This window comes from Pan troglodytes, chromosome 1, assembly GCF_028858775.2.
Source record: "Pan troglodytes isolate AG18354 chromosome 1, NHGRI_mPanTro3-v2.0_pri, whole genome shotgun sequence".
NCBI classification, from domain to species: Eukaryota; Metazoa; Chordata; class Mammalia; order Primates; family Hominidae; genus Pan; species Pan troglodytes.
The window spans coordinates 13,659,356-13,683,932 of record NC_072398.2 but is presented as its reverse complement, the minus strand read 5'-3'; the positions used below and the strand labels follow the sequence as shown (position 1 = coordinate 13,683,932).

Sequence of the window (24,577 nt, the reverse complement as noted above, 5' to 3'; positions counted from 1 at the left end):
AAGATAAACAAGTGTATCAAAAAAATTCAAGATTAATTCTAATTTCTAGATAACAGTGATACTCAGAGTACTACTATTTCAATTACCTATTTGATCTTCAGTATCAATGAAACTGTTAACTACAATCATATATGGACTCCTATAGTTGAGTATACAAAGCTCTTCTCACTAATCATTATAGCTGGCATCATCAGTAGAAATCCTACTCTTCCCTCTGTCTTATATTTATGTCTATAAACACATCAACAAACAAGACAGATTATTTAGAGGAAGAACAGGGCAAATTACAAAAAAAATTTTATCTCAAATTTATTTGTATATTTATTGGTGAGTCTCTAACATTATACTCATTGCTAATAATCAACATTAATAATACAAACACATTTTAAAAAACTGAACAGAGTTCTGCTGCCAGTAATATCAGACCAATCCTCCTATAGATAATAACTATGAACTCTGGATGAAACATAAAAAACAATGATTTGAAGGCACTGGAATTCAAACAAACAGGCAGAAACTAGAGAAGAATCAGTACTTGGAAGAAGGAAAAGGCTCCAAATATGCATCTCCTCCCTACCCCACTTCCTGACTCTTTGTCTGAGGATACAACTCTAGGGCAACTAGAAATTTGAATGAAAATCTGTAGTCTTTCTGCTTGAAAATTAAGAGGACAGAGTTGGGGCAAACACATCAATTAATAAAAGGCATTAGGGGGAACCTCCCAGAAAGGAAAGGATCACAGAGAGAGAGAACCATAAATTCTTCGTATAAACTCTACCCAAATCTGTGGCTGACTCATGAAATACACATACAAGGCAGAACCCAAGTAGCCCATCCAAGGCCAGAGAAACTGAATAGAGATTTTAGCTGTTTCTCACCGCAAGTGAGACAATGTTTATAGTCTGTGTCCAGCCAATTTAGCTGCCTGCTAAAACAAAAAAAAAAAATCAATACTCTGAGGAATATAATAGGATCCAGAGTTCCTACAATGAATTATTTACAATATTTAGGATACAATGCAAAGATAAGGGCCAGGTTTGGTGGCTCAAACCTGTAATCCCAGCACTTTGGGAAGTCAAGGCAGGAGGATCACTTGAGGCTAAGAGTTTGACACCAGCCTGGGCAACATGGCGAGACCCTGCTCTACAAAAAATTTTATAAGTAGCTGGGTATGGTGGCACAGGCATGTAGTCCCAGCTACTCAAGAGGCTGAGATGGGCTTGAGCCCAGGAGTTTAAGGCTGCAGTGAACCACAACTGTGCCACTGCACTCCAGCCCAGGTAAAAGAGCGAGACCCTGTCAAACAACAACAAAAAAACCAAAACCCAAACCAAAAACCCCCCCAAAATACTAGACATAAAACAGAAAAATGTTACCCATATTTTAGAGGAAAGATAATAATCAATAAAGACAGACGCTGAGATGACTCAGAATAAGCGTACACAGATTTTAAAGCTGCTGTTATAACTATGGTCAAAGCTGTAGAGAAAAATATTCTCAAACAATGAACACATAGGAAATTTTAGAGAAATAGAAACAGTAAAAAAGAACTAAATGGAAACTGAAGCACTAAAAAGTATAATATTTAAAATAAATCTAAAATAAAAAATTCATTGGATAGGCTTAACTTCAGATTTGAGATGACAGAAGAGTCACTAAACTTGAATACAGATGAACAGAAGTTATCTACATTAGAAAAGAGAAAAAACACTGAAAAAAATGAACAGTCTTGTGAGCTGCAGGACAATACCAAAAGATCTAACATACATGTAATTGGAATCCCAGGAGGAATAGAGCGAGCGAGCGAAGTCAGAAAAGGTTCTGAAGACATTAATAGTTGAAAATCCCCCAAATTTGGTAAAAGACATACATTTACAGATTGAAGAAACATGTAGCACGCCCTGAACAAAACAGACAAAAAGCACACCAGGCCTGGTGCGGTGCCTCACGCCTGTAATCCCAGCACTTTGGGAGGCTACTTGGGAGGCTGAGGCAGTACTCTGGGAGGACGAGAAGGGCAGATCACTTGAGGTCAGGAGTTTGACACCAGCCTAGCCCACATGGCAAAATCCCGTCTTTACTAAAAATACAAAAATTAGCCAGGTGTGGTGGCATGCACCTGTAATCCCAGCTACTTAGGAGTAATAAACCACATACAGGAAAACGATAATTGTTGTAGAATGTAGTTAGTGGCTATAGGGTTTACCGAATAATTCCTTCAAGTTTTCTTCATGTTTAAAACTAAAAAACAGATCCTTCAAATACATTTCCATGCTACTCCTTCACATGCACTCTGTGAACAAATCAGATTTCCCTACATATCGGGAATAGAGAAACCTCAGTGGTTTTCTGTTTTCTGTAAAAGAATAACTTTTATTCCCTCTATATCCTTATTACAAAAAAGATTTGAAGCAGTTATTAGCCTTGTATTACAGACTTATACAGCTGGAAGTAAGAGGCAATAATACTCACTTATCCTAAGAATCCTAAACTTTTTTTATATCCATTACCAACTTTTGAAATTCCCTAGGTTTTAGGGAATTTTAGGTTGGAGATTTCTAATCTAGTCAACTCCTTCTCTTCTAGATATAGCACATTTACTCACAGATAATCTATCCCCAAACCAGTCTTATATCACACTACAGTGTATTTAGTCAATAGGGGAAGAAAGGTGAAAGTCTCTCAACCAGAGAGAATTATAGTCTTCCAATCTACTTACTGTATGTCACAAGGAAAAGTTGATGTTTTTGAAAAAGAAAAAAGAGAAAAAACCTGTACAGAGCAGTGCATACCTCTTGTTCTGCCTGATAAAGTTTGACAGTGATGTTCCTCTGGAAACCCACATCATTGGCATCGTAGAACACTCCAAGACTGGTAATAACGATGGGGTAGAGAACTCGGAAACTCACGCTGACAACTCGATCCTCAGGCAGCCCCGATGAAGTGTCTTCGGACAGACTGAACGCTTCAATTTCCTGATTCAAAACTAAGTAATGAGAACAGGTTTATATAATTGAACAAATGTAATCCTTTGTTTTACTAGTAAGAAGTAGTGAAGTGGGCTTAATGCCAAAACCTAGGTAATCATTTGCTATATAATTCACAAATGGCAGGAATTTTTAAAAAATGCTTGAGAAAAATGGCTGCTTCTATATAAACATTTTTGAAATTTAAGAATAAAGTTTTCAGCCACATCTAAGTAAGTTAATTATCAGAACTGCTTTAATAGCTTTTTGCATAAATGTGTGCATATATATTTATAAACGCCACAGGAGATATTAAATTTAAGTCAACTGGAAGGCATCTATTTGGAAGGGTTGGATAAATAGAAATAAGAAAACCAGTACTGACTGTAGTCATAAATAATCAGTAAATTTGGTCTTACTGTGCAAATTCCAAAAATCCTACTTCTTGTTAGGCAATTTAAAATACTTGTGATACGTCAGGCAATTATTACGGTATAAATAAGCAACTGAAGTCACTTCAAATAACACTGAAAAACTCTTGCTGTACAGCACTGATAAAAGATAAGCATATCAAACACAGTTTTGAACCATCTTCTATGTACCATTTCCCATCACATTTACATCTTCACTACTACTCTTGTGGTTGTGGCATTATCTCCAGTTTACATATTAAGAAACTGAGGCCCAAAATTAAGCAATTCACCTAAGGTCACAGAAAGTGGCAGATCCAGGAATCAAGTCCCATTTAGTGATTCCAAAGTCAGTCCCCTTTCCACTCCCTCACAGCTGTCTAATCAGTGCCAAAACAGTTCAAATAATTTTTCTTTTCTTTTCTTTATTTCTTTTTTTGAGACAGCCACCCAGTCACCCAGGCTGCAGTGCAGTGGCATGAACATGGCTTATTGCAGTCTCAACCTCCTTTGCTCAAGGGATCCTCCTGCCTCAGCCTCCTGAGTAGCTGGGACCGCAGGCACACACCACCAGGCCTTGCTGATTTTTTGTAGAGATGGGGGTCTCATCATGTTACCCAGGCTGGTCTTGAACTGCAATCCTCCCGCCTCAGCCTCCCAAAGTGCTGGGATTACAGGCATGAGCCACTGTGCCCAGCCTTCAAATAAATTTTCTAATTACCATAAATGAATCAGAATACATTAAATAAAGCAGTTCATAGGCAGGGAATATCAGTGCTACTTTAATAATATAAAACCCTATTTTAAAAGATTATATCAAAGTTCTTTGTATCTTTTAGAGCTGTGGTTTTCAAATTTTGCTGACTACACAACACCATCAGTTAAAAATATTTGTACACACACCTATTTACTTACAAAATATATGCATATATTGTGGTGAGTCTATATATTCAGTATTAATAAAGATTGTATTTTCTTATTTTCAGATAAATAGAAATTCTAAGCCTGGGCAACATGGTGAAACTCTGTCTCTACGATACAAAAATTAGCTGGGCGTGGTGGCACACACCTGTAATCCCAGCTACTTGGGAGGCTGAGGCACGAGAATTGCTTGAGCCTGGGAGGAAGAGGCTGCAGTGACCTGAGATTGTGCCACTGCAGTGCAGCCTGGGCAACAGAGCAAGACCCTGTCTCAAAAAAAAGAAATTACATTTTCTTCCTGTACTCTAGGAGGTCATTTGGTTGCCCACGTCAGACTTCCTAGAAGCTCTTTACACTCAGTAGATATTCAATAAAATGGGATTAAAGGGAAGTGATGACTCCTACCTAATTATAGACATGAACAGGAGGGAAAAAAGGGAGAATACAGTTTTTTGTCATGGGCTGGGCAAGCACTAACTGGAGAGTCTAGACTACAACATAATGGACAACAATACAATTTTTTCTCTTTAAGATATTCAGTAAATAATAGATATCCATAGTAGAAACCTCTTTATTAAAAGCAATAAGTCAATTATAATATAGCATTTTTAGATATTTTCTTATCTAAAAGAATTGTGCCTTGAGCTTCAAGTTACGTGGACACAGGAAATCCCGTTGCATTACAGTGCTATTAAACCTTCTACCACAGCCACAGTATCACGATGATTAATGCTTACCATGACCTTCAGGTACTGAAATAACCATAACTGCCTTTGGATCATCGAAAAGATAAGATTAGGTTCAATATTAACTTAGTTATATACACACTTAAAAATTCATAACCTAGGTATTACATATATGAAAATGTTCTTTTAACATAAAGTTCTACTTCTTTACTTTTAATAAATAACAGCACTTAAGATAATAAAAGTATGGTTAATTTAAAAGTGAAGGGCTTCTTTTTGTTTTGGTTTGGTTTTCAATTGTAATTTGTTGGAGGATACCACATCAGTGGATACCACATCAGTGACATAACATTCTATGGGGTTTATGATCCCTTTAAGACTCCAGTGAGGCCAGGCGTGGTGGCTCACGCCTATAATCCCAGCACTTTGGGAGGCTGAGGGGGGTGGATCACGTGAGGTCAGGAGTTTGAGACTAGCCTGGCCAATGTGGTGAAACCCCAACTCTACTAAAAATAAGTCAGGCGTGGTGGCGGGCACCTGTAATTCTAGCTACTCAGGAGACTAAGGCAGGAGAATCGCTTGAACCTGGGAGGTGGAGGTTGCAGTGAGCCGAGATCGTGCCATTGCACTCCAGTCTGGGTGACAAGAGCGAAACTCTGTCTCCAAAAAAAAAAAAAAGACAAGACTCCAGTGAAAGCCAAAGGACTTTCTCCCCAGCACACAATTCATACATAAAATTTGCTTACAATGTTAACTGAATTCACAGACATCCTAAGTAAGAAACCTCTATTTTGTAATACAGACCTGAATATATTGTCCAATTTATTTAAAAAGCTGTTTGAAACCCAGCTTTATAAAATAGCAGGCTCTTTAAAATAATGTTCAGTACCTTCCACCTTCTAAGCACTATTATTCTAAATACATCATATGTATCAACTTATTTCATCCTTATGTCAATCCCCATGAGGGAGATTCTTTTATCCCAAGTTTACAGATGATAAAACTGAGGCAGAGGAGGTCACACAGCTAGAAAATGGCAAAGCTTGGATTGAGAGCCATGGAGACTGCTTATAAAAGTGAGGTGTTACTTAATTATACAGTTTTAACAAACCTTAAAATACCAGAAGTCCTAATCAGCATATTTAAGACTTGGAAGTATAACCTCCCTTAGAAACACAGCTGAACATAATGGGAATTGCTAATAAACACAGACAGTTAAAAACTTATCAACTTCCTAAAATTGGTTCCCTGGTGACACAGAGAACCTAGTTAGGATCAGCTTTCTTTCGTTGTCTTTGTTTTTGAGACAGGGTCTCGCTCTGTCACCCAGGCTGGAGTGCAGTAGCAGAAGCAGATCATAGCTTACTGCAGCCTCGAACTGCTGGACCCAAGCAGTCCTCCTACCTCAGCCTCCCAAGCAGCTGGAACTACAGGCATGAGCCACAATACTTGGCTAATGTTTTTTTTTTCAGACATGGGAGCTCACTATGTTGCCCAGGCTGGTTTTGTGCTCCTCCTCCCACCGTGGTGTCCCAAAGTGCTGGAGCAGCTTTCTTTATCCTCACCAGAATTTTTACAAACTTTTAATTTTAAGGCATAAATAATGTTACTTGTGTCTTACATTTTTTACTAATTTTTCTTTTACAGAAATAAATTAGACAATAATTCTAAGAGAAAGTTGATTCATAATATTTGTTTCTTCAAGATTATTATAAATTAACTGGTAAAATCAGCAGTTTTCCAAAAGTTCAAAATTTGGTAATTCAGGATTTATCTAAGCATAAGGAACTTCCAAACGCATATGAATCACACTGAAAAATAAAGTCTCCTGGATCCTAAAGTTCCAATTCTGTAAAGAATCTCTACAGATACCCCAAGTCAATCTGTCAAAAATGATGAAACAGGCTGGGTATGGTGGCTCATGCCTGTAATCTCAGCACTTTGGGAGGCTGAGGCAGGTGGATCACAAGGTCAGGAGTTCGAGGCCAGCCTGACCAACACGGTGAAACCCCATCTCTACTAAAAATACACGAATTAGCCAGGTGCAGTGGTGGGCGCCTGTAATCCCATCTACTCAAGAGAGGCTGAGGCAGGAGAATTTCTTGAACCTAGGAGGCGGAGGTTGCAGTGAGCTGAGATAGCACCACTGCACTCCAGCCTGGACAACAGAGCAAGACTCCGTCTCCAAAAAAAAAAAAAAAAAAAAGATGAGACATAAATTTGGATGAAAGACATTTTAGTCTATTAAAAACAGACTCCAGGGCATGGTGGCTCATGCCTGCAATCCCAGTGCTTTGGGATGCTGAGGCTGGTGGATCCCTTGAGGGTGGAATTCAAGATCAGCCCAGACAAGACAGCGAGACCTCAACTCTACAAAAAATTAAAAAATTAGCCAGTTTTCGTGGCACGTGCCTGTAGTCCTAGCAGGGTGGTGAGGTAGGAGGATCGCTTGAGCCCAGGAGTTTGAGGTTATAGTGAGCCATGACTATGCCACTGCATGCCAGCCTAGGCGACAGAGCAAGACCCTGTCTCTAAAACACATAATAAAATAAAATAATAAAAAATAAAAACAGACTCCATACTATTAAGCTTAGCAACTTTTACTCAACATCAAGCTTGTGTATGGCAGTCAAGGGAAAAGATGACTTACCTGGATTTGTGATGTTGAGTAGTTTACAGGAATAAGGATCCTCCCTGTCTTCCACAGGCACTTCACAGCCATGAGCACCTATTATGAACTTCACAAGCACACTGAGAGATGTGTTGGCATTAACATCAGTTACTGATCTTCACCTCGCACATGCACGTTTCCTCATGCCCATTTCAGAGCTTTTACTTTGAGACACAAGTGTTTATGAGGATTAATTCTCTACCTTTATTCTTCTAGTCAGACAAAATGGGGGAACAAGTAAACTGAAAGTTGCTAACTACCAAGTTACTTATGCATGAGTCCCTTATTGCAATGCTATATTAAAGCAAGTATGAATATGTCTGGCCTCGCTACAAGCAAATGTTCATATCATTTAAAAGCAAACTATAGTAAAGTCAGTTCTCATGCCCATACCTAAAAACATATCTATATCTACAATTTTCCTTTGCTGCCTTCTTCTACTTCAGAAAGTGTTCCTTTTGCTCAAGCTGAGGTCTTTCCATCCAAGAGGAAATCCCCTTCTCTCCTAGACCTGGCTTCACTGGTTACCCCCGTAACTAGTGACTCCTTCCCTCCACATTACAAACACGATAAAGTCCTGACTCTAATTATTCTCTTCACCTTCCATCCTTCCTTGCCACCACACTTTACACTGAGGTCCTACAAAGAAATTAAAACTGCAGCCTGTTTCTTACTTCCCACTCATTTTATCAAACAAGAGTTTTAGCTTTAATATCACCACCTCCACTGAGATTCCACTAATGTAACCAATGAGCTGCTGCTAAATCAACAGACACTCTTGAACTCTTACCTTCCTGGCTTCTCTACGGCTTAATACTGCCCAGCTCCCTAAAATGCTCTCTTCCCTTCCTTCTGCGGCCTGCTCAGTCATCTTCACTGCCTCTTGTTCCCCAGCTTGTCCACTGAGAGTGGTATTAGTCTAGGGCTCTGCCTTTGGGTCTTTTCTCAATCTACTCATTTTTTTTACTTCCTCTCCCTAAACAATATTATTTATTCTCATGGCTTCAAATAGCATGGGAATGATTCCTGAATTAGTAACTCTAGTTGTTTTTTGTTTGTTTGTTTGTTTGAGACAGAGTCTCGCTCTGTCACCCAGGCTGGAGTGCAACGGTGTAATCTTGGCTCTTTGCAGTCTCCACCTTTCAGGTTCAAGTGATTCTCCTGCCTCAGCCTCCTAAGTGGCTGGGATTACAGGCGTGTGCCACCACGCCTGGCTAATTTTTGTATTTTTAGTAGAGACGGGATTTCACCATGTTGGCCAGGCTGGTCTCGAACTCTTGGCGTTAAGTGATCTGCCTGCCTTGGCCTCCCAAAGTGCTGGGATTACAGGTGTGAGCCACTGTGTCCGGACCTGAATTAGTAACTCTAGTTTAGACCCATGTAAAGGACCTGTAAATTCACTGGACATCTTCACCCAGATAACCCACAGACAGCTGTGTGCTAAAGCCTGCTACTACTGGCTTCTGGGAGCCAACTGTCAACTTTTCAGAAATTTTGTGAGACGGTTATTAAACATAGCCTTTATTTAAAATTAAATTATATAATCTTATATATTAAAATCAAAGGAAATACTCAAATTAATCACTTAATGTTTTACTACATTTTACTATTATGTTCTTGAGATCATTTATATTTATTACATCTACATGGTGGAAATAGTATATATGGCATGCTACTGCTTATCTTTCCCCCACTCTGTGTTCAGTGATGTCACATTAGTCACTTGAATTGGCCATAGTGGAAATATTCACACCCTAGAAACTGGCAAATAATACAAATAAGGGTTTGGTTTATTGTTTTGTTGACTGTCTAGACTTAAGAAAGTATAGAGAAAATGTTGATAATGCAAATTAAGCTTAATGTGATGTGTCTATCTACAGCCACTACAGAGTGAATAGTTCAAAAAAAAAAAAAAAAAGTCAAGGAAGATACGATTCCAGTGTTCCAAAACTATTACCTGATACAGCATAGAAGTCACTGACTTTATTAAGTGTAAAGCTGACATATCTTAGTTGTCACTTTAGTCCTCACCTCACTGTTTAACTTAAAAGAAAGACTTTTGTCACAACTACACTCTTTTGTTAACTGCAACCATAAGTTGGTCATAGATAGGAGAGTCTGACAAACAACAAAAGCGTTCTATAAGAATCAACTGGTTTCATGGAATTTACGATAAACAGTATTGTATAGGTTATTATCTGTCAATTACAGGCTGTATATACTTTATGTCAATAAAATTTATAATAAACATGTATATACATATAAGCATCATTTTTCCCAGAGAGCCAGTTAGTAAACCTTTATCAGTACACCACTGCCTGTAGGAACCTCAAGGTCAACATATACACAACTGAGCTTCTTTCCCATGAAACCTGCTCTTCTCTTTTAGTATTTTTGTTTTGATTGATGATTCCACTATTCTCCAAGTCAGAACACTAGCAATCTTCCTAGCCTCCTCCTCCATTTTCTACATTCAATGACCTTATTCTCTCACAAGGTCACCCCTCTGATCTCTGTAGATCAGCCCCTCAGCAGTCCTTGCCATAACAGGTCTCGTCCTTCCACTCAACCATCCACATGCCTGTTATATGTGATCTGCTCACTGTCTGCCTCTCACAGTCATATGCTTCCCCCCTCTTTTCTTTATATACACCTCTCTACTCTCCTACCTCTCCTGGTTGTTTCTCTCACACTGTGCCACAACCCTTCCCCCACCACCACAAGCCCTGTGCTCAAGTTATATAGAAGTGTTAGGAGTTTCTCAAACACCCCGGGCTATTTTATATCTATTTATATCACAGCACATACAACATTTTATTATACGATTACACCTATTTCCTTCTACTAAATGTCAAGCCCCTCCTAACACTCTATTTATCTCTGTATTCTACCACACATACTACATTATTTGCTTACAGAAGTACTTAGTCTTGAGTTTGGGTCCTTTGGTGAAATGCAAGAATGGAAAATATGCCATAACCACAGAAATGCAGTTTCTGTTACTAATTACCAATTAAGGCAGAATACCTTTCATAGATAACTAGCATTTGGAATAAAAGTATAAACAGAAATGAATAAATGTGCTAACTAAATTATTGCAAGTATGTACCAAATTTGGTTTTTTAGCCATCTTACTAGGTACTCTTACTAGATCCACAAAATTACTGTGTCCCAGGAAGGTGTTTCTGCCTAATATCTATTTTTATATAGATAGCTGATCATTCTCATAACACAAATCAAGCACGTTAAATTTAAAGCAAGACTGTTATGATGGCAAATAAATTAGTGGTGAAATGTCTGAATATAAACTTTACTCATTACATTTGGTTCTGAGTCATTCATTCAATAGTTGTTGAGTGCCTTAGTCTGCACCAAGCTAGGTTTTAGGTATTGGGAATACACCAATGAAAAAACCTGAAGCCCCAATGCTCATGAAACCTACATTCAAGTGGAGAAAGACAAACAATTTTACAACTAAATACAATACAGATGCCAGCTGGTGATAAGTGTTACCAAAAAAAAATTAAAGCCAACTAAGGGAAGACACAAACAAGACAGGGGTGGGCTGCTATTTACTATGGGGCTGTCTGCTAGAGTGACATCTAATCAGAGACCTGAAGGAAGTGAGTCCTGAGGACATTAGTGAGAGAGGACGTAGGAAATGCAAAGGCCCTGAGGTAGGGGCACTTTTGGTGTATGAAAGTACAGTAAGGCAGCCAGTGTAGGGGAAGTAGATGTAGATAAGGTCAAAGACCACAACAAAGACTTGGAGTTTCACTCTGAGCAAGAAAGGAGGTCAATGGAGGGGTATGAATAGAGAATTGACATAATTTGACTAATTTTAAAAGGATCACTCTGGCTGCTGTATGGAAAATAAAATGTAGGGGGTCAAAGGTAGAAGCAGTAAGTTCAGAGAAGGGGACTTCTGCAATAATCCAGGTGAGACATAATGGCAGCCTAGATCAGATGGCAGTGGTAAAGGTGGTGAGAAGTCAGATTCTGGGTATGGTCTAAGCAGCATCTGGAAGGTATGCTGATGGATTGGATGTGGCAGGTGAAAGGAAAAATCAGGGTAACACCAAGGGTTTTGGTCTGAGCAACTGGTGGAGGAGTCATTATTTTCTAACAGGGAAATACTACAGGAAGTACAGCTTTTGGAGGTGGTTCTGATAGTAGTGATGATTCTGAGGTCTTTCATTTGCTGTGTAACAGGCTCTATTATCATTGCAACCATGAACTAAAGAAACCTGTCTTGAAAAGGAATGAAAGCTACTATGAGTAAGCACTACTAGTGACAAGAAAATTCACAACTAGGCCGGGCTTGGTGGCTCACGCTTGTAATCCCAGCACTTTGGGAGGCCGAGGCAAGCAGATCACCTGAGGTCAGGAGTTCAAGACCAGCCTGGCCAACATGGTGAAACCCTGTCCCTACTAAAAATACAAAAATTAGCCGGGCATGGTGGCAAGTGCTTGTAATCCCAGCTACTTGGGAGGCTGAGGCAGGAGAATCGCTTGAACCCAGAAATTGGAGGTTGCAGTGAGCCAAGATCGTGCCACTGCACTTTAGCTTGAGCGACAGCAAAACTCCATCTCAAAAAAAAAAAAAAAAAAATTCACAACTGCAATTTGCTTGTATAGCTACTCAGTCACAAATGTGCCAGTGCAATTCAATCCTGAAAGGGCCTTCTCTGCTTATCACCTGAGTCTTCACATACATAGAAGTCAACTTCTATGCGTTTCTTCCCCTAGTCCCTCACTACACAATCTTCAGAGGTTGATCTCATTGAGAACAGACTAAGGCTTTGGGCCCCTAACTAATAACTGAGAGCTATCTAATGTCAGCATGAAATGGATTACCAAAGCTCAGTTCCGGAAGGGTAGTCAGGAAAAAGAGCATGGCATATTACACATACTGCAGATTACGCAACTAAAAAATACTACAAAACTGAAAAAAATTAAATTTATCTCTGTGAAGTTAGTGAAAAGTATATTTAGACATGCACATGTGTCTAAGGAGAGAACTGCTCTAGAATAGAACCTTTTAAGAATTGCTATTCTAAATCAAAGCAAAAAACAAACAAACCACACTGGGTATCTAAATACTACACATGTTAACCAGTGAATATACTCTCTTCCAATTATCATTTGGCTTAAAATGTTGGTTAAATTTACTTTTTGGCCCAAACTATATGGAAGAAAAGCAAATGAAACAGCCATTTCTCCCAGGAAGAGCCCACATATCTGAATGAACATTTCTATTCAAAGTAAGGTTTTTCAGAACTTTTTTTTTTTTTTAAATTAGGCAGGGACTCATTCCCATCACGCAGGCTGGAATGCAGTGGTGCAATCATGGCTCACTGCAGCCTCAATTTTCCAAGCTCAAGCAATCCTTCCACCTCAGCCTCCCCGGTGGCTGGGACGACGGGCACACACCACCACGCCTGGCTAGGTTTTTCAGAACTCTTATTGCAATAAACCAGGCAAGGCAACAACTCAGAAAACCTACCGTTGACTTAATGTGGGATGCTGTAGCAAATGTCTCATCCAGCTGCTTCTTATCACGTTTCGAAGTTCATGGTTATTGCGAGCTGACAACACGCCAACTACCACATCATAGTGAGTAGATTTCCACTGAGGAAATAAGGCCAACTGATCTAGAAATAAGAACAATACATGAGAAATAAGTCATGTATCAATTACTATGAAGTTCGATATGTATCATAAGTTTATTACAAAATAAGCTTATGTTTGTAGGAAATTCAGATAAACACAAAGAAAAGAATTTTTAAATCACATATGAACCCACTATCCAGAGACAACCACTAATAACATTTTGGTTTAGAGTATTTTTGTCTTTCACGTATATATGTATGTATTCATGCTCACATAAGTATACTAATTCTTCACAACAAACAAGATGTTTGTGGTAAGAATCTGTTTCAAAAGGCAACGTAGCATAAAAAAATAGTAGGCATTAAGAGTCAATTAGGCCACAGTTAGAATCCAGGCTCTATCATATATTAGCTATAAGTTATTTAGCTTCTTGAGCCTCAGTTTCCTCAACTACAAAATGGGTATAATAATACTTCTCATAAAGCTGTTGTAAAAATGAAATGAGATAACATGTATAAAGCTCTTGGTTTGGTATTAGGCATATATGAGGCATTCAACGGCAACTAAAAAAAATGTGCTTTGAAAAGTGAGGTCCTACATTAATGTTAGTTATTAAGTTTGGCGGATGACGCTGAAGGACTTCCATACCGGAAAGTAATGCAACCCTTATTTATATCAATGAATTCTATAGCCAGTAAACCTTTCACTACCTACAAAATATTCTGAAGAATGACGGGAAAGCAACACTTTTAGTAAAATAAATAAATAAATAAATAAATAAATAAATAAATAAATAAATAAAGTAAATCATTCTGAACGGCTCATTTTTTACTGTCAGAAGGTCTAATGGGCAGGGTTACATTTCCATCTAAAACTTGTCCTTAGAAGACAGAAGAGAAAGACATACTTTGTCCTTGTTTTTCATCACCAGTTTTAAGGCTTGAGAGCTACAAGCTTATATATAGCTCTGATGAGGTATCCATTTCATCTCTTTCTCCAGTGGTGGGAACTGATCCAAAACGTTTCCAAAAATAAATTATTGAAGCCCAGACTCTTTACTATATTAAATGCAATGTTTTTATATGCCATGGGATCTAGGTATTCAGTCTAAAAGACAACAAAACCAGGTTGATATTTTCTTCAAAGGCCCAATTAAAATAATAAAAACAGATCTTTCTACTAGGATAGTTTTAAGGATATAATACAGAAATTTTTGTGTAGATACCTTATTTTCCACAATAGATATATTTCTTAAAATGTTTCATTCTGGGCCAGGCACGGTGGCTCATGCCTGTAATCCCAGCACTTTGGAAGGCCGAGGTGGGCGGATCACCTGAGGTCGGGAGTTCAAGACCAGCCTGACCAACATGGAGAAACCCTGTCTCTACTAAAAATACAAAATTAGCCGGGTGTGGTGGTGCTTGCCTGTTATCCCAGCTACTTGGGAGGCTGAGGCAGGAGAATCTCTTGAACCCGGGAGGTGGAGGTTGCGGTGAGCCGAGACCGCGCCATTGCACTCCAGCCTGGGCAACAAGAGTGAGACTCCACCTGAAAAAAAAAAAAAAGTTCCATTCCAAATGGAAGAGGTATTTATTATTTCACTCTACAATGAGTCATGTACTAAAATGAATTCTTTTATAAAGACAATTTATTTTTAAATAAATTCAAATTTTCATGGATTAAGCTTATTAATAGGCCATATTTATTGAACAGTTAATCTGTGAAAAGCACTACATATAGAGTATCATTTAATGTTCACAACCCTATGAGGTAGGTACTTGTTTCTTTTTTTTTTTTTTTTGACGGAGTCCCACTCTGTGGCCCAGTCTGGAGTGCAGTGGCGGCGATCTCGGCTCACTGCAACCTCTGCCGCCCGGGTTCAAGTGATTCTCCTGCCTCAGCCTCCCAAGTAGCTGGGATTATAGGCGCCTGTCACTGTGCCTGGCTAATTTTTGTAGTTTTAGTAGAGATGGAGTTTCACCATCTTGGCCAGGCTGGTGTTGAACTCTTGACCTTGTGATCCACCGCCTCGGCCTCCCAAAGTGCTGGGATTACAGGCGTGATCCACCGTGCCTGGCCCAGTACTTGTTGAACAAATGAAACACCCAAAGAATTCAGTAACTTAAGTCAAACAGCTTGGAAATGGCTGGGCTAAGATTTAATCCCAGGCAATCTAACACCATTCTTTATCACTGTTCTATTCTAAAGCTATACAGCTTAATATAGCTTATCTGAGTCTAAATTCTGATCTTTTAATCCACAATACCAGTTCAACTGAATTAGCAATAAGCGGATCATTGAATACGCTGGGTAACACATCAATTTTTTTTAACTCATAGCTCAGAACATTTTTTCTCAGATACATAACTATATGATGGAAGTTGTACCTAGTGCTGGAACTCACTCTAAATGAGTGTCTGAATTCAGAGACTAATTTAAATGACTATGTAAAACTGACAATATGCCTCCTCACCTTTTTCACAGAGAAATATGTACATTCTAGTGTCAGGAAGGAGGCAAAGGTAGTGACCAGCCAGTTCTGACACTGATTCCACAGCCAAGATTTTGCATTACGTTAGTAAGAAATTATTTAAATCCCTGTGCTTCAACTTCTTAATTGAGAAAACTGATTGAGAAAACTTAATTGAGAAAACTGATACAAAAAAAATTTTGGATATTCTATTTCATTTGTTTCAAAGTCTCATCTCAAAAGATTAAAAGCTGTAGGGCAAAAATCACATTTAATCTAAATGCCTCATTTATCTGACACCATCAGAAAATAAGGATGCTGCGCAAAAGCAAACTTTCAAAATATTTGAAACATCACTTCTAATTCCAATAATTTACTACCTTATTTGTGATGGCTAATCAAAGCAAATCTTTTAGAAATAGATTACATAGAACATAATTTAATCTTTTCTTGATGTCTCAAAATCTTCATGAAAATTTCTCAAATCTATCCCTTTCTTGTCATTAATTCTAGCTGCTGCTCAGTTCGGTCTGTTTTTTCACCTGGACCAGTACGAGGGCATCCTAACTGGTTTTTACCTGACTTCTCCATATAATTGTCAAACAAGATTTTTCTAAAAATAATAAAGAAATACAAAGATAACCATGTGACATGTGAAAATCCCATGGATTATGGATGGAAACCTCTTTTTGATCTTATTCCACCTCTCTGCCACTCTCAATCCCCCCTGCTTCTAATCCATGTCTAAGCTGCTTCTGTTCAACTGCTTTACTTTACATGCATTTCTCTTTTTCTTGCAGAGGGAAAGTAACACGGCATATCGTGGTCTTTTAGAGAACTACTTCAAGATATATTGAAGTCAAATGTCAGAAAAATAGGTTTTTTAACCACATACCATTAATGTAAATTAGTCCAATAGACTCCTGAGTACTGTGTTACACAGTACAAAACCCAAAGTAGATGCATAATAAAATACCTATGTAAGAATGTTGCTCAAATTTCTAGCTCCCTTTACCAATCTGGCTCTAAACTCTTATCACCTTTTATGTTACAAGAACAGGGTACCTAGTTGACTCCAGTGTCTAGAAACGGAGGGAAAAAAAGAAAGTGGTAAGAAGTAAACATGATACAGAAGGACATAAAGATAATTCAGAGAAGAAAAAAGGCAAATAGCAAGCCTACGAAAACATGTTCAACTTCAATAAGAATCAAGTTTGAATTAGAGCAATGAGACACCAGTTTTCTCCTACATTCAAACTGACAAATGTCTTCTTAAATGATTGTAACTAAATGATGGTACTTCAAGGAAATGTTGTTAGTGATTTCAACAAAGTGGCTACTCTCCGCCGGGCATGGTGGCTCATGCCTGTAATCCCAGCTTCAATTTTGGGAGGCCGAGGAGGGCAGATCACAAGGTCAGAAGTTCGAGACCAGCCTGGCCAATATGGTGAAACCTCGTCTCTATTAAAAATACAACAAAAATTAGCTGGGCGTGGTGGTGCATGCCTGTAATCCCAGCTACTCAGGAGGCTGAGTCAGGAGACTTGCTTAAACCTGGGAGGCAGAGGTTGCAGTCAGCCAAGATCCCGCCACTGCACTCCAGTCTGGGTGACAGAGCTAGACTCCTTCTCAAAAAAAAAAAAAAAAAAAAAAAAAGGCTACTCTTTTTCATTGCTGGAAGGAATGTAATTTGGTACAGTCTTCTGCAGGGCAATTTGGCAATGTGTCAAATAATTTAGAATGGTATAACTTTGTCCAGCAATTCTAAGAACTCATTCTAAAGAAATAATCAGTGATACACTCAGAAGATCTTTATTAATCATAGTGTCACCTATTAATAGCGAAAAACTGCAAGCTACATAAACACATAAAGGACTCATTAAATAAATTATGGTGTAGCTATATGACAGAATACTATGCAGCCATTAAAATTACATGTTAATCATATCATTAAACATTATTCTATTAATACATCATATTAAGATAAACAGGCAATAGGAACTATGTAGATACTAGACGGTTCTGTTTATATAAAGTACAAAAGTAGCCAAATTTCTGCCACTGGTTACTATCCCTCATAGTGACAGAACAGAGCATGAAGGGAACTTCTGAAGCACTGATAGTTTTCTTTTTTTAAATCTGGGTGGTGATGAGTTGGGTGTGTTCAATTTGTGAAAATACATCAAACTGCGCCAGTTTTATTCTCTTGATTTATTCACTCAAATGACAGAGCATCTCCTATGCTCATTGTTCTAGATGGCACAGATACAGCAGTAAACAAAATCTTCATAATGTCAGGACTAAATCACAATCCCAAGCAAGCTCCCTGAGGGTAACGTAAGGGCCAAGGGAAAGTTTTCCCTCTGAAGGTTCGGTGAAAATCACTGACAAGAGATGGACAGGAGAAAAGGCATATAAATTTATTTGATCAGTAAAGATACAGGAGAAAGTGCCCATTTCTGTGCTTAGGTTTAACAAAGTATAGATAGCTATGTGGAATTAAGATTGGACAGAAAGGGTAGGATCTAATGTTAACAAATGGAGTTGGAAAACCCAGCAAGGCCTGTCTAGATTCTTCTTGTCCTCTCTGAGTATACATTCTTTCCTACTGGGTATGGGATAGGACCCTCTCTGGTATGAGGTTCTTATGACCTGTAATAAAAGAAGTTAGGTAATTTTTATATAGAAAGGTGGTGGTGGGGGCTAGTTAGAGTAATATGTTTAGGTTTTATGGCTGGCTTTGGGGAAGAGGGGTTTTAGTTTCTACAGCTAGCCTCAGGTGAGAATGCAGGGCCAGAGAGAGGACAGCAGCAGCAGGTCAGAGACAGCTGCTTCTGAGGCCTTATTTTGGGGTATTGTTTTCTTCTGTGACCCTACAGTAGAACTATTTCTTGAGAGTCTGGCAACCTGCTCAACTCTGCACTGTGAGTGGACATCCAAAGGTATATTAAAGTCTAAGGGAGGGCCTGGCGCAGTGGCTCATGCCTGTAATCCTAGCACTTTGGGAGGCCGAGGTGAATGAATCGCTTGAGGTCAGGAGTTCGAGACCAGCCTGGCCAACATGGCAAAACGCAGTCTCTACTAATAATACAAAAATTAGCTGGGTGTGGTGGCACACACGTGTAACAGAGGCTGAGGCAGGAGAATGGCTTCAACCCGGAGGCAGAGGTTGCAGTTAGTCAAGATGGTGCCACTGCACTCCAGCCTGGGCGACAGAGTGAAACTGTGTCTCAAAATAATAATCAAAAAAAGTCTAAAGAAGATTGACATCAAAATTGATTGCTCAAAATAAGCCCAAGAGTCTTAAAAATCAGACCAAAATTCCACTCTCATATGCATGCTCTTGGAAGAGTCACAAATAGATACAAATCTTGAAAATGAAGAAAACATGTGAGCCTATCACAGATCTAATGATAAAGACAATCATCATACACACTACCAAAGACACCTCCCAAAACACCACACTAGCACAGGCATCAGTGGCCACCAGACTACCACTCCTCTCTCAAACTCATGGAGTGTTTACTATGAAACAGGCACTGTTGCGGGTGTTTCACTAATTGAATCTTCACAATAAGTCTATGAGATCATCATTTTATAAATAAGGAAACTGAAGCACAGAGCCACAATTAGCATATAGGGATAATTTTGGAAGAACTCACCCCAGGCAAAATTACAAAGCAAGCTCAATTTGTTTTCTGACCTTCTACTTGCCCTACGTCTGTTTCCATTAGATACTGTGAGCACCTTGGGAGTAGGGACTAGGCATCCAGCACGGAATCTAACACTCAAGTACTTGAGTGAATATGCTCCTTTGTTTTGGTTTCTTTCTTTCCAGATACCCTAGAAAGCGAAGCCTTCTTTTGTCACATCATTTTTCTAAATTAACCGTTAAATAATTCCTACTTAAGGCATTACCCAAAACGAGCATTTTGTAATCAAGATATCCTATGTTTAGATTCCTTAGTCCGATGGTTATCTCCACCTGCATTTTCCTCTGTCACCCTCAGGTGTACTGGATTTCACTTCCTCTTTACCAGTTGCTTTCCCTGACTGGTTTAAGGGAAGCTATCACATTAAAAAAGTTGCTGATTCTGGTACTAAGGTGACTCACTCACTTCATTCTGGTCCCTGCTCAACTGTTACCTCTTCAGAATGGAATGGACTTCCCTGACCTATTTAAAACCATCTCTTTAATCTCTTAACACTGCTTTATCTTTTTTCACTATACTTATCACTACCGCTGTGATATTTATAATTATTTCCTGATGCTCTGTCTTCCCTTCTAAATTGTAAACTACATGAGGGCAGGAAGTTTAGCTTGATTACTGCTGTAATTCCACACCTACGATAGGAGCTGGCACAGAGTAGGCTCTCAAATATTTGCTGAATCAACTGCGAGCCAAAGAGCCTTTTTTAATATTCAGGGAAGGTAAATCGCTCTTTCAAACAAAACAAAAAAAAACAAAGAAACTGCCATTACTTAATGAGACTGAAGACAGACAAAGCAGCAGAAGAGAAAAAAAAATACATTTAAAAATGTTAATTCAAGAAAAGAATACTTAGCAAAATCTTGGGGTTTTTTTTCTCCTGTTAGGCTTAAAGTGTAAGGGTTAAAATGTAAAAACACCCAACTATTTTAGTTTCAACATGGTGACAGCACAATGGTAAAGGAATTATGGGAAATTTTAGCATTTAAGATGCTTCCACTGCTTTTAGCTTTGAAAGTACCAAAAGGAAAAAAGGAAAGGTAGGAGTCAGTCTTGTTTAATTAATTAATTAATTTTTTTGAGATGGACTTTCGCTCTTGTCACCCAGGCTGGAGTGCAGTGGCGCAATCTCGTCTCACTGCAACCTCCGCCTCCCAGGTTCAAGTGATTCTCCTGCCTCAGCCTCCTTAGTAGCTGGGATTACAGGCATGCACCACTATGCCCGGCTAATTTTTGTATTTTTAGTAGAGACGGGGTTTCGCCATGTTGGCCAGGCTGGTCTTGAACTCCTGAGCTCAGGTGATCCACCCACCAGGGCCTCCCAAAGTGTTGGGATTACAGGCGTGAGGCACCGCGCCGGGCCAGTCATGTTTAACTTAGATTATTAAACTATCGATGGTTGACAGGTGCAGCAAACCACCATGGCACACGTTTACCTATGTAACAAACTTGCACGTCCTGCACACGTATCCCGGAACTTAGGGAAAAAATCCCATTTATTATCTGACCAGATACACAGTACTCATTCAAAGCCAAAGTTAATTAACATAACTAGTATTGATCTTCTTACGTTATTACCCTGTTCCTCTCTATGGTCTACTTCTTCATTTCCTTAATCTAGCCTGGTCTAACTACTGGATGGCTGATAAAGGCATCATCCTTCAAGTGCAGTAAGGGAGTAGGAAAAACTTGTCTCAAACTAGGAAACTGCCTAGCAAGTCTACTAAGATTTCAGTTTGAAGTCTACTAACATTTCAGTTTTTGTTTGTTTTACTGAACCCTAAACAACCATTAAGGCCATAAACAGACTTAATGAGGCTCTACAAGGAGATTCCAGCAGGGCTCACTCATAACAAAAGAGAGAAACCTGTAACACACAAGCAGCTGTTACAAAGCATTTTTTATATATGGCATTCTCTTCTTAGTTCACTTCACAAAAACCTAAAAAACACTGAGCAAAACCCTGACCCCATTAACTGGTTAAGTGCATAGCAACACTGTACTTTCATTAAATCACTTAAATAGTGTTTAATTCTATTCAGGTCACACAAATCCTTTTCAAAGAGCTAGTGATCTAATAGGAAAAGAGACTGTTACCAAAATAACCTCAACATAATTTCATATAACTGAGACTGTTTTGAGGATTGCCGAATACTTTCTACTTATAAGGCATAGAGTGCTGAACTGCAAACACTCAATTCTAATTTTAAGAACTTTTGGATTAGAAAACAGCTGTTTTGGGGAGAGATGGTAAGGAAAAAAAGTCCCAGTATAGTTACAAAATTAAGTATTACATAATATTTAAAAGAGCTTTCTAGGTTTCTTTCATGTTCTAGGGCAAGCCATTAAAGAAGAAGACAAGAGATACAGGGAAAGCTAAAGTAGTGTTCAGGGTGGTGGAACCCACTAACAAAACAATCGGCTGGGCACCGTGAGTAAAGCATTCTATTAGGCTGTGACGCGAAACAAGAACAAAGGTTTCATTCCTACGAGAGATTAAGTTTTAGAGCAAATGGACATGATCGTTAAAGAATTTGATATTTCCATGTAAACTGCATTAGCAGGTTATGCGATCCAAACTCAGGAACAACTCCACTCTCGGCCATGCCCTATTTCATGTCTAGATTTGTTTAACCGACTTACATCATAATCCAAGAATACGAACTACAGTATATTGTTACAGCAAAGTTATTCCTTAAAAGCAAAACCGAGCCACCTTTGAAAACACGCACACACATTATCCACGGCACTAAAACCCCAGTCTTGACCGAGAAAGACCAACAACTTGGAGGGGAAGAAAACAACTTCAGAGCCAGAGCTCCCAAAGCAGAAAGCGCTGGCGGCTGAAGGGCACACGAGGTTCCGCTCCCGGGCGAACCGGCGGCGTCGGACATCACTAACCAGGCCTGGGGACGGGCGAAGGACTTGCAGCTGCGGGCGCCGGCTCTGCGGCCGTTAAGGGAAACGGGGAAGTGAGAAGCGGCGGGGACACGAAAAGAGAAAAGCTCCCTCAAGTTTGCCCGATGTTAACGCTCCAAGGATGAAAAGAGCCGTTTGTTTCGTCTGGGGACCGTCGCGTTTGGCCCTTCCCCCGCCTCCAACAATTCCCGGCGAAGCCCCGCGGCACCAAGCCGGGCCTCCCACCCCCACGGCGGCCGCCAACCCGCCCGGCCCCAGGACCTCACCTGCAGGGCCGGCCCCGGAGGCGCGGGCGGGCGGCGGGGAGCGCAGCCGCAGCCAGAGGTGCAGCGCGGCCCCGAGCACACACGGGCACAGCAGCACCAGCCAGTTTCGCATTGGCCGCCCCCGCCGCGAGCCGGGCTCTACCGCGTCCCGGCGGAGAGGGAGGGGACCTGCAAGTGCGGAGACTGAGGGGCGGCGGCTGACGAGCGACCCTCCGAGCACGCCCACCCTCGCGCTCGGCGACGTCTGGGGGGGCTCCTCGCAGCTCCCGGCCCCGCTCCTCCGGTCCCTCAGACCGCGGGTGGCCGCGGCTTAGCCGGCCGAAGCCCCGCCCCCTCCGCCTCGCCTTCCCACCGGCTCCGCCCACCTTTTCTCCCACTCGCCCCGCCCTCTCCTCCCGCGTTTCCACACGCGTCCGCCAGCCGGCCGGGAGCTGAAGTCCCGCTCTGGGCCCAGGCAGGGGGCGCCCGCGGTTTAGAAACCACATTTCCCATGAGCCTAAGCACGCACTTCCGTCACTCGGCGGCCGCGGGGACGAAGCGCGAGGCCCCACACAGAGCATGCGCATCCCCCTTGACGTTTGCTGCCACCCCACGGCCCAGGGGAGGTAGTGCCGGAGACCCGGTGCTCGGAGGCTGCCCGGAGCCGCGAAGGGAAATGCGCTTTGCCTCAGATTTGAAGGAAATCCGAGTGGCTCTTGTGTGAAATCACGCAGAGCTCCTTTGTTCCGCGTGCTCTCTTGCTCGACTGCTGTGGGAGGTGGGATCCTGCTGACATCTCCTTGGCCCGTAGAGTGGGGCGAGGAAGCCCGAGTGTCCGCGCCTGGAGCGGTGACTCATCAGGGATTAGCTCTGGTGCCGTGGGTTCCCGGCTCTTTGCCCGGTTCTGTGCTCTGGGAACGCAGGGTGACAGACAGCGAGCTGGGGACTAGGCTGTGGAGCACGATGATGACGAGCCAATCAGGGTAGAACTGCACGTGCTCCGGGTTCATACTGGAGCTGGGAGCGAAACGGGAGCCGGGCGAGCTGGGAGAACGTGGGCTCCGGGGACCTGGGGAAGGGTGGCCGCAGCGCGCCTTCCAGGCAGAACGCCGGCCCCGCGTCTTGCGGCTTTGCCCCGGGTGGGAGCCCTCCTGGCCCACCAGGCCCGCGCCGAGGCAGCCGGAAAGCGGGGACGGGGCGGTGAAGGCACTGGGGTGAGGATGGGAGAGAAGGATGAGAACGAGCGGCTGGGCTATGGGGGCGGTTTTTGTTTCTGCTTTTGTTTTTGAGACGGAGTCTCACTCTGTCACCCAAGCTGTAGTGCAATGGCGCGATCTCGGCTCGCTGCAACCTCCGCCTCCTGGGTTCAAGCGATTCTCCTGCCTCAGCCTCCTGAGTGGCTGGGATTACAGGCGCCCGCCACTGCGCCCAGCTAATTTTTGTATTTTTTTTGTAGAGACGAGGTTTCGCCATGTTGGCCAGGCTGGTCTCCAGCTCCTGACCTCAGGTGATCCGCCCGCCTCGGCCTCCCAAAATGCTTGGATTACAGGCGTGAGCCACCGCGCTCGGCCGCGGTTTTTTTTTTTTTTTTTTTTTTTTTTAAGTTTCCACAAGTGTGGAAACAGAAGGTGACTGTATTATTGAAAAAAAGTCTTGGATGACAGAAGACCCAACTCAAACAGGCTTAAGGGAAAAAAGTACTTTGGCTCGCGGTGGCTCACGCGTGTAATCCCAGCACTTTGGGAAGCCGAGGTGGGCGGATCACTTGAGGGCAGGAGTTCGAGACTAGCCTGGGTAACATGGTGAAACCCTGTCTCTACTAAAAATACAAAAATTAGTCGGGCGTAGTGGTGGGCACCTGCAGTCCCAGCTACTCAGGAGGCTGAGGCAGGAGGATCGCTTGAACCCAGGAGGCGGAGGTTGCAGTGAGCCGAGATCGCGCCATTGCACTCCAGCCTGGGTGACA

The 24,577-nt window shown here is 41.2% G+C and overlaps 1 protein-coding gene across 6 annotated transcripts in view; it reads right to left on the bottom strand.

Annotated features, from left to right (window-relative positions):
- The window catches only part of B3GALNT2 (beta-1,3-N-acetylgalactosaminyltransferase 2), a 77,890-nt gene extending 54,916 nt beyond the window's left edge, over positions 1–22,974 (bottom strand). For 5 of the 6 annotated variants that reach the window (XR_010156656.1, XM_054660491.2, XM_016941305.4 and 2 more), the window contains exons 1-4: positions 22,633–22,974; positions 13,161–13,308; positions 7,634–7,734; positions 2,793–2,986 (exon numbers count right to left, since the gene is read on the bottom strand). Coding sequence is in view for 5 of the 6 variants with exons in the window: in XM_054660491.2 (XP_054516466.1) it covers positions 2,793–2,986; positions 7,634–7,734; positions 13,161–13,308; positions 22,633–22,744 (555 nt within the window). In the remaining variant the exon portion in view is untranslated. Of the gene's footprint in view, positions 1–2,792; positions 2,987–7,633; positions 7,735–13,160; positions 13,309–14,692; positions 14,816–22,632 lie in introns of all 6 variants that reach the window. The other variant, XM_063809710.1, reaches the window with a different exon arrangement.
- Positions 22,975–24,577: the final 1,603 nt, after the last annotated feature.